At 50.5% G+C, this 15,826-nt stretch overlaps 9 protein-coding genes across 9 annotated transcripts; 5 read left to right on the forward strand and 4 right to left on the reverse strand.

Annotated features, from left to right (window-relative positions):
• Positions 1 to 56: 56 nt before the first annotated feature.
• EDD37DRAFT_654921 (triacylglycerol lipase) lies at positions 57 to 1,786 on the forward strand (the record flags this gene model as incomplete). The annotated part of the gene is made up of 2 exons (XM_062818725.1): positions 57 to 680; positions 740 to 1,786. 2 exons carry the CDS (start codon positions 57 to 59, stop codon positions 1,784 to 1,786), a joined length of 1,671 nt encoding a protein of 556 aa, XP_062665169.1.
• Positions 1,787 to 2,102: 316 nt separating this feature from the next.
• On the forward strand, positions 2,103 to 4,143 carry EDD37DRAFT_217700 (cytochrome P450). The gene is made up of 3 exons (XM_062810370.1): positions 2,103 to 2,780; positions 2,842 to 3,935; positions 3,997 to 4,143. The coding sequence occupies exons 1-3, from the start codon at positions 2,455 to 2,457 to the stop codon at positions 4,134 to 4,136; spliced, it is 1,560 nt and encodes a 519-aa protein (XP_062665170.1). The 5' UTR covers positions 2,103 to 2,454; the 3' UTR covers positions 4,137 to 4,143.
• EDD37DRAFT_676051 (glucose 1-dehydrogenase) lies at positions 3,997 to 5,344 on the reverse strand. The gene is made up of 3 exons (XM_062819559.1): positions 5,156 to 5,344; positions 4,910 to 5,104; positions 3,997 to 4,853 (listed from the first exon to the last, which is right to left on the reverse strand). The coding sequence occupies exons 1-3, from the start codon at positions 5,206 to 5,208 to the stop codon at positions 4,151 to 4,153; spliced, it is 951 nt and encodes a 316-aa protein (XP_062665171.1). The 5' UTR covers positions 5,209 to 5,344; the 3' UTR covers positions 3,997 to 4,150.
• A 260-nt stretch (positions 5,345 to 5,604) lies between these two features.
• EDD37DRAFT_654924 (acyl-coenzyme A:6-aminopenicillanic acid acyl-transferase-domain-containing protein) lies at positions 5,605 to 6,660 on the forward strand (the record flags this gene model as incomplete). The annotated part of the gene is made up of 1 exon (XM_062818726.1): positions 5,605 to 6,660. The coding sequence occupies one exon, from the start codon at positions 5,605 to 5,607 to the stop codon at positions 6,658 to 6,660; it is 1,056 nt and encodes a 351-aa protein (XP_062665172.1).
• A 66-nt stretch (positions 6,661 to 6,726) lies between these two features.
• Positions 6,727 to 7,567, reverse strand: EDD37DRAFT_670141 (uncharacterized protein). Its single transcript, XM_062819356.1, has one exon. It carries the CDS (start codon positions 7,364 to 7,366, stop codon positions 6,899 to 6,901), a length of 468 nt encoding a protein of 155 aa, XP_062665173.1. The 5' UTR covers positions 7,367 to 7,567; the 3' UTR covers positions 6,727 to 6,898.
• Positions 7,568 to 7,686: 119 nt separating this feature from the next.
• Positions 7,687 to 9,890, forward strand: EDD37DRAFT_660400 (amino acid/polyamine transporter I; the record flags this gene model as incomplete). The annotated part of the gene is made up of 6 exons (XM_062819104.1): positions 7,687 to 7,693; positions 8,106 to 8,361; positions 8,431 to 8,874; positions 8,932 to 9,167; positions 9,268 to 9,797; positions 9,855 to 9,890. 6 exons carry the CDS (start codon positions 7,687 to 7,689, stop codon positions 9,888 to 9,890), a joined length of 1,509 nt encoding a protein of 502 aa, XP_062665174.1.
• A 794-nt stretch (positions 9,891 to 10,684) lies between these two features.
• On the forward strand, positions 10,685 to 12,403 carry EDD37DRAFT_571415 (glucose-methanol-choline oxidoreductase; the record flags this gene model as incomplete). The annotated part of the gene is made up of 1 exon (XM_062814332.1): positions 10,685 to 12,403. One exon carries the CDS (start codon positions 10,685 to 10,687, stop codon positions 12,401 to 12,403), a length of 1,719 nt encoding a protein of 572 aa, XP_062665175.1.
• A 38-nt stretch (positions 12,404 to 12,441) lies between these two features.
• On the reverse strand, positions 12,442 to 14,025 carry EDD37DRAFT_571412 (fungal-specific transcription factor domain-containing protein; the record flags this gene model as incomplete). The annotated part of the gene is made up of 2 exons (XM_062814331.1): positions 12,442 to 13,497; positions 13,765 to 14,025. 2 exons carry the CDS (start codon positions 14,023 to 14,025, stop codon positions 12,442 to 12,444), a joined length of 1,317 nt encoding a protein of 438 aa, XP_062665176.1.
• A 396-nt stretch (positions 14,026 to 14,421) lies between these two features.
• On the reverse strand, positions 14,422 to 15,368 carry EDD37DRAFT_217734 (uncharacterized protein). The gene has a single exon (XM_062810371.1). It carries the CDS (start codon positions 15,257 to 15,259, stop codon positions 14,528 to 14,530), a length of 732 nt encoding a protein of 243 aa, XP_062665177.1. The 5' UTR covers positions 15,260 to 15,368; the 3' UTR covers positions 14,422 to 14,527.
• Between the last annotated feature and the right edge of the window lie 458 nt (positions 15,369 to 15,826).

Consider the following 15,826-nt stretch of genomic DNA (forward strand, 5'->3'; position numbering starts at 1 on the left):
GATACTTGGGTATCTATGCTTCACTATTGTATACAAACATAAACAAACAACACAATATGGGTTCAATGCCAGTACACGCATCATCATCTCGGCCTTCGGTGAAGCTACGACAGGGTACCGTGGTCGGCATTACCCAGATTGAATCGGAAGCAAAGCCTGTAGAAGCATTCCTGGGCATCCCATATGCTCTCCCTCCAGTGAGTGAACTTCGATTTCGTCCAGCTCTGAGAGTGGAAACATCGTCAAAAGTCGTCGACGCATCCACTTATGGTCCTGCGGCGCCTGGAAAGCCTCTTCTCATCGCGGGGCCCAAGCTTGAATACAGCGAGGACTGCTTGACCGTGAATATCTTTCGCCAGATCCCGCAAGGCTCAAATGGCCGTCTGCTTCCCGTTGCGATTTACGTCCACGGCGGTGCCTTCAACCGTGGGAGCGCCTCGATGCACAACACTTCTTCCATGGTGGCATGGTCAGAACAGCCGTTCATTGCCGTGTCTTTCAATTACCGAATCGGATCCCTCGGTTTTCTCCCGTCTAAGTTGAGCGCAAAAGAAGGGGCGCTCAATCTTGGTTTGAAGGACCAGATATTATTGTTTGAATGGGTCCAGGAAAATATTGAAAGCTTTGGAGGAGACAAAGGCGATATCACCCTTTTCGGACTCTCTGCCGGGGCTCATTCAGTAAGTCAATCCAGACGAGACGCGTGTTCGCACTCAGCTTGGCTAAAACTGCATCGCAGATAGGTCATCATCTCATGAGGCACACTGATGAAAACCCGGGGCCTTTCCACCGAGTGATCATAGAATCTGGTGCGCCAACTTCAAGAGCCGTGCGTGCCTTTGATGCCGAGATTCATGAGAGACAATTCCGAGAGTTTTTGGATGAGGTTGGCTGTCCGAATGACTTGGTCGAGGAGGAGGTCTTTCCCTTCCTGCGGTCGCTGCCCTTGGCCATCATAATTGATGCCCAAAACGCCGTCTTCGACCGGTATAATCCGTCGCTACGCTGGGCGTTCCAGCCTGTCATCGACGGCGAGGTGATCCCACGTCGACCGATCGACAGCTGGCGCTCAGGCAATTATTACAAAGTGCCCATCATGACCGGTTTCAACGGCAACGAAGGATCACTCTATGTGAACAAGAAAATGGCAACCGACGAACAATTCCGCCAGTTCTTCCACACGCTTTTGCCCCAACTGCCAATCTCGGATGTCGAAACCATTGCACAGAAATTATATCCTGATCCGCAGCAGTCTGGAGATCTGACATATCAAGAAACCCGGCAAGACTCAGCTGTTGGGCCTCAGTACAAGCGCATTGAGGCGGCCTATGGCCAATATGCCTACGTTGCACCTGTTCGTCAGACGGCCAATCTGGCTTCGCGGGCCCAATCTGAACCTGTTTATCTCTATCACTGGGCTCTGCCAACGAGTGTGATTGGAGGTGCCAGTCATGCCGACAACATGCGGTACGAAACTTATGGCTCCGAGATCCGGTCACTGTCAGAGACTCAGATGACGATATCTGGTATGCTTCATGCGTACATAACCAGTTTCATCTGCAACAAGGGCGAGCCCAACGCGATAGCTGGTCGATTTGCGCATAGACCAAAATGGGAGACCTATGTGGGGGACCACGAAATTCCCAGGTCGATGATCTTTGGAAAGAACTTACACGAGCTCATTGGTGGTGAGAATCATGGTGACCCAGCCCAATGTATTTACGATGAATGGGCTATGGAGCAGTGCCATTTCTGGTGGGACAAGGTTGAATTAACGCAACAATAAGCAAGTGAGAGTGGCCAGTGGTCTAAGTTAGAATGCACCCTAATAAAAGGTCGAGATCCTGTGATTACCAGGTACCTCGTAGCTGTGAAGGCAATTTGGCTCCGATTCCGTTTTGATTGCACAATGGAACATGCCTTATCTTTCATCTTGTGGACGGATTAGCGTGCAGATTGGTTGAAGTGGCCACAGAAGACTGCTGAAATACTGACTGAAACTGGTTAGGCTGGGGCGTGCGTTTTGGCTTGCTTGGGGCCGGTTAGCTTGACAGCTGCGGTGATGAGCCTTGTGCCGTTATCGCCTCTTCAGTGGCGACCATTCCTGACTTCGGACGAAGACGTTGCCTTAATCTAGAAGGCCATTACGCATCAGCCATTGTGGAAGGAGACATCCGAAGTGAATTCTGGCCTCGACGCACTTCCCAAATATTGCGTTTCGAGCTAATCATTATCGGGTAGATACAGTACCCGGTTTAGGCGCAACGGCTGGCATGATATCAGTGCCAATAATAGCAGGGAATATCACGGAAGCATGTTCACCACCGGTCGTTATTTTATATCCAGCAGATTTGTTTCGGTAGACTGCTTGTCAGACGTTGGATCAAGAAATCTTTTCGACCATCTCCCTTCGGACCACCTTAATTTCTTGCCCAAGTGTCTAGCAGTGCTACGATGGCGATGTTCTACCTCCTGGCGACCTTATGCGTTCTGGCTTTTTTTCTCTACAAAGTTGTCGTCTATCCAGCCTTTGACTCGCCGCTTGCCAAAATACCGTTTGCGCATTGGTCATGCGCTTTCAGCGACGCCTGGATTCTGTGGATGAGATGGACGCAGCGCGAGAACCAAGAGGTTTATAGGTTGCATATGGAGAAAGGTACGGCTGTACGGCTGGCCCCTAATCTTGTCAGTATCAACTGTTTCGACGATGGCCTGAAGACCATCTACCAGGGCGGCTTTCCAAAGCCGAAATGGTATCTGTACGCCTTTGCTGTTTATGGGTAAGTCTCTCATCAGCTCAGACGAGTGTCGGCTTTGGCAGGCACTGACCGTTGATGACAGTGTTGGAAATCTGTTCACTATCCAAGATAATGAGACGCATTCAGCACAAAAGCGCATCATGTCTCATACGTTCTCCAAGTCCTTCATTATGGCGTCGCAATCAGCCCGAGCCGCTATTAACGAGACTCTGTTCCAAAGGGTTCTCCCACTTCTCTACGAAGCTGCATTATCTGACAAGGCCATCGAAGTGATCGAGTTCAACTACTCCTACTATCTCGACACATTTGTGCAGTGGCAATTCGGACGATCGCTTCGCAGCAATTTGGTCGAGAATGAGGAAGAGCGAAGGTTGTACCTGGACGGCTTCTTTGGCATCTCAAAATTCACATTCTGGCAGTATTACTTTCCCCATTTGTCAAATGCTCTTCGCAAAATCGGTATCTACCTGATCCCCAAATGGGTTGATGCTGGTTTCCAGGAAGTCGAGGACTGGAATATGGCAAAATGCGACAAAGCTCACCAACTATTGGCTACGGAACAAAACATCTCGGAGGAAGACCAGCCTCTTCTGTTTCGACAGCTCCTGAAGGGCGTAAGCAGTATCAATTCAAAACCAAAGCAATACCCACGACGATTAGAGGTCGCTAGTGACATGTTCTCCCTAAACTCTGGTGCATTCGAGACAAGTGGAAACACATCGACATATTTGTTCTACGAGATGTGCCGGCATCCGGAATGGCAGGCAAAGCTTCGAGAGGAACTGCTGTCATTGAAGATGCCCTTGAAACATATCCCCGGGAGGAATGTAGAGGTGGAAGATATCACACAGCCTAGATATGTGGACGAACTGCCAATCCTCCACGCGATTGTCATGGAAACTCTTCGACTGTGGCCCTCGGTACCTGGTGGACAGCCTAGGATCGTGCCCCGATCGTGCACATTGGGTGGGTATGAAAACATTCCAGCAGGGACAGTCGTTCAGTGCTATGCGTCAGTGTTGCACAAAACGCCCGAGGTCTTTCCCGAGCCTCATACCTGGAAGCCGGAAAGATGGCTGGATGCCACACCTGAGCAACTGGCTTTGATGAACAGATGGTTCTGGGGGTTTGGAAGTGGTGGCAGGGGATGCATTGGTAAAGCTTTTGCTATAAACTGTAAGTGTGCCTTACTGCCCTGATGGTGACTTTCCGGCAAGTCTACTGACCTCGATTTTAGCTATCAAATACCTGTTCGGTGGTGTTTATACCAACTTCACGACTACAATTTATGACCACGGGGACATGACCCCGGTCGATAACTACCTAGCAGGTCCCAAGGGCCACAGGCTCGAGGTGAAGTTTAGTCTAGCAGAATAAAGGGGAACAAAATACTATTTTCTTTCCGTTGGATATCTTTCCTCACTTATTCCCATGGCTTTCTCCACATTGAACCCTGATATCAGACCTCGTTTGTATTGCGCGACCATTTCTTCAAATGTGCACCACTCAACACCGTCAAATCCATTGACCCACTCAATCAGTCTCTGGTGCATCTTGATAATCTGCGGTGTCCCACTGATCTGGGGATGAATGCTAAGAGGAAAGACAAATTCATCGTATTCCTCGTAGCAGTACTCGAAGTGCTCTTTCCACATCTTTTCGACGACGTAAGGATCAATGAACCCATTACTGCTGTTGTCACCTGGGGAGAACGGAGGCCAGTCGTCAAGGTGCCAATTTGCAGGAACAGTGACAAGGGTGGAGATTTTGGGATTGGGCATGCGTTTCATCCAGTCACTGGCGTTTCTGGTCGAGTTGTGGTCACCCTGGTAGGCCGTTGTGACGGCACCGTAGTCGCTGTAAGGAGTCATGTACAGTTGACAGTCGTGATGCATAAACGAGTGGTCGTATTGTATGCCCATCTCTTCAAGGAGATGTACGGTTCGAGAGGATGTTGTGAATGCTGGAGCCGTCCATCCGGTGGGCTTCTTGCCGGTGAAGGCCATGAATACATCTATGGATTTTCGGAGGACGTCGCGTTCCTGCTGTTCGGAGAGTTGTGAGACATACTCGTGGCTGTATCCGTGGAAGCCTCTGGAAAAGTAATCAGCATCACGGTACACCGCCGACATGTCCATCTTCACCCATACATTTCATGACCGCCGTCCACGATCCTCGAAACTTGCACAGGAAATGTCTCAAGGGTATGTGCTGGAATGTACCACGATGCCTTGATATTATGCGTGGCAAGAAGTTTGAGGAGACGATCAACGCCAACCAGTGCCCCAAACATACCACGAGATATTTCGACAGGGTCAGCCCTTGACCCATCTTTGGTGTCAATCCTATCACTCCGTCAGCCAAAGGTTTTCCCCCGAGGCACCAGTTGTGATTACCATCCTGCCACGGCATCAACATCGATGCCGTAGCCGACGAGGACCTTCTTCATGCTTGATACCTTTGTGGAAAGTCTACTGCGGCCTGGAGGCTTTGGCGTCGCAATCACATTTACCAGTGCAAATATGTGTACGAGAGCCAAATATCACAGCCTATGTTCGACCCCGGATTTGACTGCTGTTTAGGCTGGAAGCTCGCATGGCCCGGGCCAATGCCACTTGAAGAAGCACCTTGACATATGGAAAGACAGCTCATCAGCCTGCCTAATGCGGAAAGCCCATGCGTGGGATAGCTTTCGGAGATTTCCAGGTGGACAACGATATTTATGCAGGAACATGTCATAGTCGTGCTCAATGTCTGGGTACTACATGCCTTGTCATGGCCATCACAGACTATGCACTCGAACTGTCCTCTACAACCAAGTTGCACCTCACATGTCAATATCAAAATGTTGGAGGTTGAATGCAGAGGTTCTCCAAGGCAAATTGGCATACAACACGGAAGGGCAGCCTCCAAGCAGATCAGTGGAAGCATTGCCTTCTATGCAGATCTTTTTAAGAAGTACACCGGCAAGACTTGGGACGATGTCCTTCCAATTGCTCAGACATTTGCCAATAGTATACTGCAAAAATGGCCCAGCTATTTTCAGGAAATCGAAGGGATAGCTCACGGATCTGGCAACGATACTCTTGACATAATCGCCCTCAATGTTAGAACCGAGATCGCTTTCGGGCTACTATCCGAGAATCACAGAAGTGATGGATGCACGACGGTTTCTTGGGCCTCTTGCGGCCAATATTTCCTTGGACAGAACCGGGACTGGATGGAGGAACAGAAGCAGAACCTTCTCCTGCTCACGATAGTGTCGGATGACGCTCCAACCAAGAAGATGGTCACAGAGGCCGGCATACTAGGGAAGATTGGCCTCAATTCAGCTGGGGTGGGAGTTTGCCTGAACGCCATCAGGGCCCGTGGATATAGCGACACACGCTTGCCGGTCCACCTGGCCCTGCGCGTGGCACTAGATGCAAATTCGGCGGCAGAGGCCGCAAAGACACTGGAGGAGACTGGTGTGGGAGGCGCTGCTCATATACTGGTTGCAGATTGTCAAGAGACAATTTCGCTGGAGTTCACATTTGAGAATTGTATCAGACTGCTACCGGATGAGAGAGGCGTCCTTTTGCACACCAACCATATGCGGGGACTGCACAGGAGCATTGACGAATCGCCCGAAGAAGACTCTTTCGCCAGGATGGAGAGAATACAAGTGCTGACAGATGAGGTTTTATCCAGCCGTGAAAAGTTGTCACTGCACGAATTTGCAGGGCTTTTTGATGACCATGACGGATTCCCACAGTCGATATGTCGTTCACAACAGGAGCCCAGCGAGGATACTACTGTCTTCAATATTGTGATGGACCTTCAGCTGAAAATAGCTCGAGTGAGACTGGGGAGACCGTGCTGCGTTGAAAATGAATACATTCTGAGCTTCCAGGACTATTGAATATGGAGACCAACAGATAGCCACAATCATATTGAAAGTAGAAACCGCTAAGGTAGCAAGATATTTATAGTGTCTGTGCGATCCTATGCTGAGGATACTTAAGATTTTGTATTGACTCAACGCTTTTCGATCCACAGCCGATTTCTATCAGCATAACATCCAATTCTAACTTCCTGCATCCACTCGTAGTTCTCTAGCACGTAGTTCTCCACCACGATCTCAATGGACGTTGACCAAACTACTCATTTGCATAGGCTGCTTGGACTTGGATCTCGACCAAACACTTCGGTGGGAAAAGGGCGGCGACACAAATAGCAGCCCAGGCTGGCTTGTTCTTCCCAAGGTACCTGCGTGCTACTGCGGCAATTTCGAGCTGGTCTTCTTGGGGAATAGATCCAACATGAAATGAAGTGATGTTGAAGACTCCTTCCCAGAGCTCAGTGGGGCTCAGATTTGGCGATGCAGCAGCCAGAGACTTCTGAATGTTGTGCATTGCGACATCAAACTGTTTTGCGTGGCCACCATCGAACTGCTGGCCATCAGCCCCGTTCGGGTTGAAAGGTGAGTAGTCGCTGGCTTCACCAATTTGGCCTGAGGTTGCCACTATGCGTGCATCTTTGGCTTGGAATGATGCTGCGGCGCTGATGTTGAAAACATTGCCGAGGACCTCGTATCCAGGGTAATCGTGGTTCTTGATGAAAGCCATTATTGCTGCAAAATGAAAGTCGATAGAATGAATACTTCATAGGAAGTCGAAATAGAATTATAGGGACATTTTCGCAATCTTTAGGTGCACTTACGACTCGGACAAGTGCTAGGGACGCTTGCCTAGCCGCTGGACAGCCAGGCTCAATCATTCCCCCAACGTGGTATTTGCAAGTAGGCATGCATAATTGGCCAGATTGCCTCTTATCGGGACCTGGACTCAGCAACCACAAGCCGCTTCTTTGGAGAGAAACCCCGTACCAACCACGAAGCGAGGCGGATCAAGGACTAATTGACTCGGCGTTGATAAAGAAAGTCAATATGGGGGGTTGATTAGCCAGATTTGGACATTATCTGAGCAGCCCAGGAAAAGGGTTCAGCTGGTTTTGCCCTCCAGACCTCCTTTTCGCCTTGTCCGACCCGCCAGCTTGTTGCGCAGATCAATCCCAAGACAAACCAGTCAATGCTAATGCTATCTAATACAAATTAGTGCTTCTGAGAGAAAGAGACCCTGACATAAGAACGAAATGCCCGATAAGTGTCAGCAACAGGTCTATTACCTCGAACTCCTTCTCGAGTATATGTTATCGACAGGCTGCTCTTCTGTCAGGCGAGATTTTGATCTCTTTCAACCACAGCTCTCCTGATCCGCAACTTCCAAACCATGAAAGAGGACAAATTCCTTGCAGACATGACGCAAGTCAACACAACTCCAGAGCAAGCTGGCGGCTTATCGGAAGATGAGCTTCAACTTCGAGCACAAGGTCACGTAGGAGAATTACCGCGTCAGTTCGGAGCATTTGCGACACTTTCTCTGGCCTTCAGCATCACCAACTCGTGGGTTGGCTACTCTGCAGTATTTGCCACCCCATTATTTGCAGGTGGAGGTCCGACAGTATTCTTCGGCCTGCTTGTCGCTACGATAGCGTGCAGTTTCACTACAGCTGGCCTTGCCGAGTTGGCGTCAGCTTTCCCTTCCAGCGGCGGTCAATATCAGTAAGTCTAAGACACCCGCAGTTCACACTCGATAGATTTATCGAACCCTCCGTGCTGACTTATCTATAGCTTCGCTTTCATGGTCTCGTCTCCCTCGAACCGGGCCGCTATAGCATTCACGGTCGGCTGGCTGAGCGTCATCGCTTGGGCCTTGACCACAGCCTCTGCAGCAATCTTTTGTGCACAGGTCATCGCAAACATGGCGTCATTTCTACACCCCGATTATGTCTGGACCCAGTGGCAAGTCTATTTGATCTACGTGCTACTATGCATCATCGCTGTTGCCATCGTCATCGGGCTGCCTCGACAAATCCCCCATTTTGAGATGGTGTCCTTTACGCTGTCCATCGTTGGATTTCTGGTATTCTTTATCGCGGTCCTGGCCGCCAGTAAGGGAAAACAACGTGCTTCTACTGTCTTCACCGATTGGTATAACCAAACCGGATGGAGCGACGGAACAGCATTCCTCCTTGGAGTGGGTACCTGCATGTACACCTACCTGGGAGTAGACTCGTGAGCAACCCCAGAAATGATGTATATGTTCAAGTACTGATTCTTATCTTCATCTAGGAGCGCGCACGTTGCGGAGGAGATGCCGAATCCGGGCAAAGGCGTGCCGCAAGCCATGGTATTAACGATGTTAATTGGCTTCCTCACCGCCTTCATGTGGACTTTGGCTTTCATGTTCTCCTCCACCGACCTGGACGCGGTCTCGGTATCGTACCTGCCGATTCTGACCGTCTACGATCAGGCACTCCGCTCAGAAGCCGGCGCAGCCTTTTTCGCTGCTTGGCTCTTGTTCATCTGTAAGTCCAAGATCCGCTGGCGAACATGCAGGTGTTTTTGGATATGAAGGCCGTAATTTCAAGTATAACATTTTCGGAGCATGCTGACAAGGTTCTGCAGACTATGGGGCAACCATCAGCTGTTTTGTCACTGCTGGTCGACAGACCTGGGCATTTGCAAGAGACAATGGACTTCCGTACAGCAACGTGTTTGCCAAAACCCATCCAACATTGCAAGTTCCAGCAAATGCCACCATCGCCACCCTCGTTTTCTGCCTCCTATATGGATTGATTTATATTGGATCGACTACCGCGTTCAACAGCTTCATATCCCTATCAATCCTTGGACTCAACCTCACTTATATCATACCACAAGCAGTGGTGGTCATTCGAGGTCGAGATAAAGTCCTGCCGAAACGACCCTTGAACCTTGGACCGGTCTTTGGCACATTCTGTAACGTTTTCTCGGTTGTGTGGATGCTGTTGTTTAGCGTCCTGTTCTGCTTTCCTGTCTTTCTACCGGCCACGACTCAGAATATGAATTACCTCAGCGTCGTTGTTGTTGGACTCGGTATATTTGTCTTTGCTCTCTGGTGGGGCGGGAAAAGAAAAACCTTCACAGGACCTCATATCGACCTTGCTGGCCTCGAGGTGTTGAGCGACTTGACTCCGGGACGCACTGCATCTATTGGTACGACTGGGGCACAGCGAAAGGAGGCTCAGCAAAGCCCACCTAGTATGTAGTAGCGGAGGCTGGAAGTAGATCTTGCTCCCGCAAAATAGCATTACTTTTACATCCGTCGCACACTTGGTTGACGTTGTAACTGGTCGTAGTAAATTTTTAACAGCAGCACACTGCGGCATGCAAGGCAACAGAACACGTAAACTACGAGTCCCAACGACATGTCTTCCTGTGAGGGTGCACATTGTTTCGTGCTCAAAGTGTGAATGTCCGTAAAAGAGGTATGGTTTCCGTGCATCGTTCAAGGCCTGGCCATGCCATTAACTTGGGTGTGGTCTGGCAACACACAGTCCAGACGTGTCATCTGAACAGGGTCCAGAGACGCAGCTTCCGAAGACTTATTCCTTGTGGCCGAGGATCCAACATACCGGTACAGTACAGTGTCGCTGCAGATCTAGATCTGGAAGATTGTGGTAGGCTGAACTCAAATCGTCGCTAATGCTGGCACATTCAAGCGTAGATATTGACCAGATAGGGAAGCTCGCAGCTCTCCGGCCTGGCCCGGGGATGTCGCCAACATGCCGAAAAATCAGGGTGGCCACACTAGAGATAAGCTGACACTGTGAGCCGTGCGGAGAGATCCGCGACAAGCTCCTGTTGCTGATACTCTATGCTTGGACGTATGCAGCAACCATTCGCAATTATCACGTATGAGAGCAGTATGCGATCAAGTACAGCACAAACCTTTAAGAAGAAGCGGTCTGAAGAGCCCCAAGTTCTGTGATATATTGCAAAAGTCTCAACTTTCTGCCTTGGAAGAAGTCTCGTAAACATGAACGGTGATAATGACTGTTCAATGAAGTATGACTATATCATTTGTGGTGGAGGTACTTCAGGTTGCATAATCGCCTCGACGCTCGCTTCCAAATTGAATGCCTCGGTCTTGCTGGTTGAGGCCGGTAGAGACGCCGGGGTTGCTCCTGACGTTCTCGTACCCGGCAAATATCTTCACCAGCTTGAAACCGATGTTCAAGGCCTTTGGCATTTGCCGACTGTGCCACAGAAGGAGCTGGGAGATCGGTCAATAATGTTTCTGCGCGGCAAGCAGGTCGGCGGCAGCAGTGCGGTGAACTACATGGCGCTTGCTCGTGGTCCGGCGGCTGACTACGACGAGTGGGCTGTTCTGACAGAAGATGATCAGTGGACTTGGAAGAACACCTTGCCCTTGATGAAAGAGCTCGAGGATTTCCGACCTTCAAGACCGCATGGTTTCGAACAATACGCGGAGCCTGACCCTTCGTGCCATGGTCGCGATGGACCTCTGAAGGTTGGCTTCGGCGATGTGATGAGTCCGGGTGTCGAGCTGTTCTTTCGAGCCTGTAAAGAAGTGGGAATTCCAGTCTGCTTGGATAACAATGCAGGCAACCCTGTTGGTGTAGGCCTTGCACAGTTCAATACTCGGGACGGTATTCGATCATACTCGGCGAATGCATTCCTCGGTGAGGAAACACGGCAGAAGCTTCCTAATCTGAAAGTTTTGACCAACACCTCTGTGGATCAGATTCTGTTCCACAACCAGCAGGCCGAAGGAGTAAAGCTATTCGATCATTCGAACGGCTCCACTTCTCAAGTACTGTGTCGGAAGGAGGTCATTGTGTGTCAAGGAACGTTTGGCTCTCCACAGCTATTGATGCTATCAGGAATTGGCCCAAAGGAGACACTGGAGCATTTAGGAATCCGGTGTGTCGTTGACAATCAGAATGTTGGTCAGGGCATGTTGGACCACAGCATCCTCACAATTGAGTATCAGACCAACGACGATATTCCCGCCCATAACCAGGTCTTTGCCAACCCTGAGCTCCTGGCGGAAGCGGATGCTCAATATGCCAAAGACAGGACTGGTCCCCACAACGTCTTTGGAACGAGTGGATCTGTGGCCTTTCCGAAGATTCGACGTCTGTTTGAAAGTCCTGAGTTCGAAGCACTCGACCAACAGAGCAAGAAATTCATGCTTGAAAGCACGAGACCATCGGCCGAGATCTGGCTTGGATCAGGCCCTGCAGCCTTTGACGACGTCAAGCCTGAAGACACATACATGACCCACGAGTTGCTGTTGCAGAACAATCTTTCGAGAGGGAGCCTTTCTTTACAATCGGCAGATCCAAGGGAACTGCCGCGCATAGACCCTCGGTTCTTGGAGCATCCGTTTGACAAGAGAATCGCCATTGAGACGGTGAGAGAAGCAGTGGCAATCGGTCGGTCAAACGCATATCACTCAATGATTCAGCGCATGGTCCATGGGCCAGCAGCCGATGACGACGAAAGTATCCTGCGTTTCATCCGCGCAAACCTTGGGCAGGGTTACCACAGTTTGGGCACTTGCCGAATGGGTCCGCCAACAAAAGACGGCACGGTCGTGGACCAACACTTCAGGCCACTTGGGACTAAGGGTCTTCGAGTTGCGGATATTTCGGTCTGCCCGATCCTGACGTCCAACCACACCCAGATCAATGCTTATCTGATCGGTAGACGTTGTGCTGATGCAATGATACGAGACTTTCATAGCAGCTCATAGATTCAATGGTGGAAGTTGTTGTGACCCTGTCTTGCCAATCACACTGGTACCATACTGCCCAGACCTTCGGAGGTCAACAGGCTCAGATAGTCGAGTCTTTCTTCGCTGGCCCAGACACGTTCCAGTGTGCTCATGACAGTATCGACGTTCCGAAAGCCGCCGCTTCTTTGCATCAGCGCGGCTCGTTCGCGCAACCATTGTTTGCGCCTCTCGTCACGAAACTCCAGACCGGCATGAAATAAGGGCCACAAAATGTTATCTGCCCAGCCAGTGGATGCTGGAGTTGATTTGGAATGATGGAAGACGCTTTGCGTCAACCACAATATCTCGTCTTCGTCCGAAGTCAAATCGAACAGCCTGACCATGTACAGCACTATGGCGTGTCGGTAAGCCTCTGTCACGTGTAGCCAAGATTCTCCTCGCTCCGTGTGCATGGGCAAGCAAAGCACTTTGTGCTTCAGGTCGTATACTTTGGTCAAAACTTCGAGGGAAGGATCGCGAGGATCATCGAGAGACCTGTGTAATTCCACCAGCGTGGCGACAATCTCGAATTGGTCAGGGGGGCACGGAAAGACGTCGTAGCTCCACTCGCTAGAATGCCCCCTCAGTAGTGAGATATCTTTCGAGTTGAACTTGGGCTTCCTTGTGGTGGAAGCCGCTGACATAATGTCCAACCACGCAATGTATTGCTCGACGAAAGCACCAGGTGTTTTCCTGGAGCCGCGAAGGTCAATGAGCTTACGAGCCGCAGTAAAGTGGGCATCGAAGTTCGAATAGCCTCCTAGGCACAGGTCGGTGAGCGTAAGCATCAATATCGTTGCAAGCTTGCTTTCGTCCAAGGCATTCTGTTCTGCCCAGAGTTGTTCCTGTAGCCTCCTCATTGCTTTGCCCTTGAAGCGAAGAGACTGGACGTGGAAGCTTGGATCCATCAATCGCACACTGAAGTGACAAGCCGCCAAAGCAGCACATGCATACAGCAACGCAGGGTCTTGGACGGCGAGAGGAAGGATATATTGAGTGTATGGATTCCGCATGGTTTCGTTGTCGATGCACAGCCGTGGTGCAACTTCAAAGAGGTGGTAGTCGAGAAGAAACTTGAGCTCGACCGGTATGTTGTGCGGCACCAAAGGGCTAGTCATGGTGAGAAACCACGTATCGTGGTTGCGGGGGCCCTCGGCAGGACTCTCGATTTCATACGCAGTCGATGACGTGGCGTTAACGTCAATGATAGCAGGGTCGATGCTGTCCCACGCCGAAACAGACCAAGACTGGCCCGGATGTGTGTCCAAGGTACTCGTGTGCTGTGCGAGCGGCTCAAGTAGACCAGCATCTTCGGCTGCGGGAGTCTGCCGAGGCGTGACTTCTGTGGCATCTTCATGCGTAACAACAGGGGCATCCCCAGAAACCACCTTGTCTCTTTCACTTCTGGGGTCTGATGCCGCTGGCATGGAAGACTTGCCAGCTAGCTTTCCGCGGCTTGCCAGTCCGGACCATTTGAGGGCATAGCCTTCACATTCGATTCCCTTAGCCAAGCAAGTGCTGCATTTCGGAAGCTCTCTGGTACACTTGCGCCCTCTGCGACGGCAAGTCTTGCAAGCTGCGCCATGGAACCTGCGATCCATTCGGAATCACTAGCGCAGCATCGGGTCAGCCATCGATAGCCATCTCAAACCGTGGTTGTTGCAACGACAGGATGTAGAGATAAGGACGATAAGGCGGTGTTCTCCAGATGGCGATGGAAAGACAACTTAAAAGTCCGGGGAAGTCGCTCTTGGCATGTTTGTTCGAGTCGGAGGGCCGTTTGCACATTCATGTGATTATCCTATCCTTTGCTCGACCAGGGGTTTCACAGGTCGGTTCCGGCATCATAGCAAACACAGACGTGTACACAGATCCGAGACACTATGTATGAAGTGAGGAATCCATCAAGACCAGCACTTGCTTGTCGACTTCATTGTGGAGAAGATGCTTTATTGAGGGTATAATGATGTAGGCCGCAATTCAATGGCCCGACTGCGGACAAGGGATCTCTTTCAACCCTCAGGGATTCGATATCACTGGGTTCCTGTACTGCGCATGACAGCGAACACAACCTCAAAAGTATGCTACTTTCCGACACCTGAATTAAGTCACACCCATGATCTCATGAGAGCCAGCTATCTTCTCCGAATCAGTGGCGGTTAATGCTCCGACGCTCGACACTTTGTGCTTTGCCGCAGTAGATGGCAGCCTTTCAACCTTCGGCGCCGCCAGGCGGATTGAGGGCAAACTTGGCAACATCCTCGATCTCCTAGACCGGGGCAACCCGTCTCGATCAGCGATTTCTGCTGGACATACCAACAGATGCATATGCAGGGCGACGAAGCAAAAGCTAAGTGGACATACCTTTTGGCTTTCCCCAGGCGCTGCTACTTCTTTCTCCTCTTTTGCAAGGGCCGCTTGACTTGGAATGGCAGGGTCCTGTGGGGCAGGAGTTTGTGCTTGTGCCTGAGGGGGTCGCTGCTGGTGGCCAGTGGAATGTTGCTGCATATTGCTTTCAGGATGTGGCAGAGCTACCGCATGGGAATATTGCTGCATATGACCTGTGGAATGGTGCTGCATCTGTTCATGGTCTTGTTCTTGTTGCATGTGGTTCTCTTGGATGTGCATGCCGCCTTGCTGAGAGTATTGAGTTGGGTCTTCTTCATCCCAGCCTTGATGTTCAGCTTCTTGCTGTTCACTTTCTGCTGGGTCTTCCTCGTACTCTCCATATTGCTCGTTTCCGTCCTGTTCGTGAGATTGATCTTGGCCGTATGAACCGTCGGCGTAATCAGTCTCTTCTGTGCCCGTAGGCTCTTGGTGTTCGTAATTGTCCATTGAATGAATGCTGAACGCTGCAATCAAGGGAGCTTTTGCAAGATGGGCAAAGATATAAGTCGTATGTCAAATATCGTTGGGGCGTAGTTGATACTTATCAGGACCTGACACTTCATTAGTTGTCACAACAAGTTAGGCTCCAGAACAAGCCTCATAGGCTTTCGGAGCTCATTTTCTTACGTGCACAAGCGTTACCTGGATCTCGGCTACGAGAAATGGATGACCCAATTGCGTAGCCTTGTCACGACTGGCAGGGCGCTGTTTAACGCAGCAAGGAAACTCGGCGGTCAGATGGGATCTGTCAGTGAAACCAGAAAAGGCAGCCAGAGTCTCGCCAGGTTACTGGAAGCGCTCCTCATAGCAAATCAGAATGGCAATGAAATCAGCCGGTCAGCAAAACTGTAAGCTGACTTCGCTGGGTGGTTTGTTGTCTGAAACATCAAGCTGACTTCCGAGTATGCGCACATATTCCTGTCCGGCATGAACTTGACCCATGGCAACAATCACGGTGACCTCACTGAAGAGGGCAGCGAGATGTAAACACAAGTTGGACATGACGACGGGATC

This window comes from Exophiala viscosa, assembly GCF_022695815.1.
Source record: "Exophiala viscosa unplaced genomic scaffold EDD37scaffold_19, whole genome shotgun sequence".
Taxonomy (NCBI): Eukaryota; Fungi; Ascomycota; class Eurotiomycetes; order Chaetothyriales; family Herpotrichiellaceae; genus Exophiala; species Exophiala viscosa.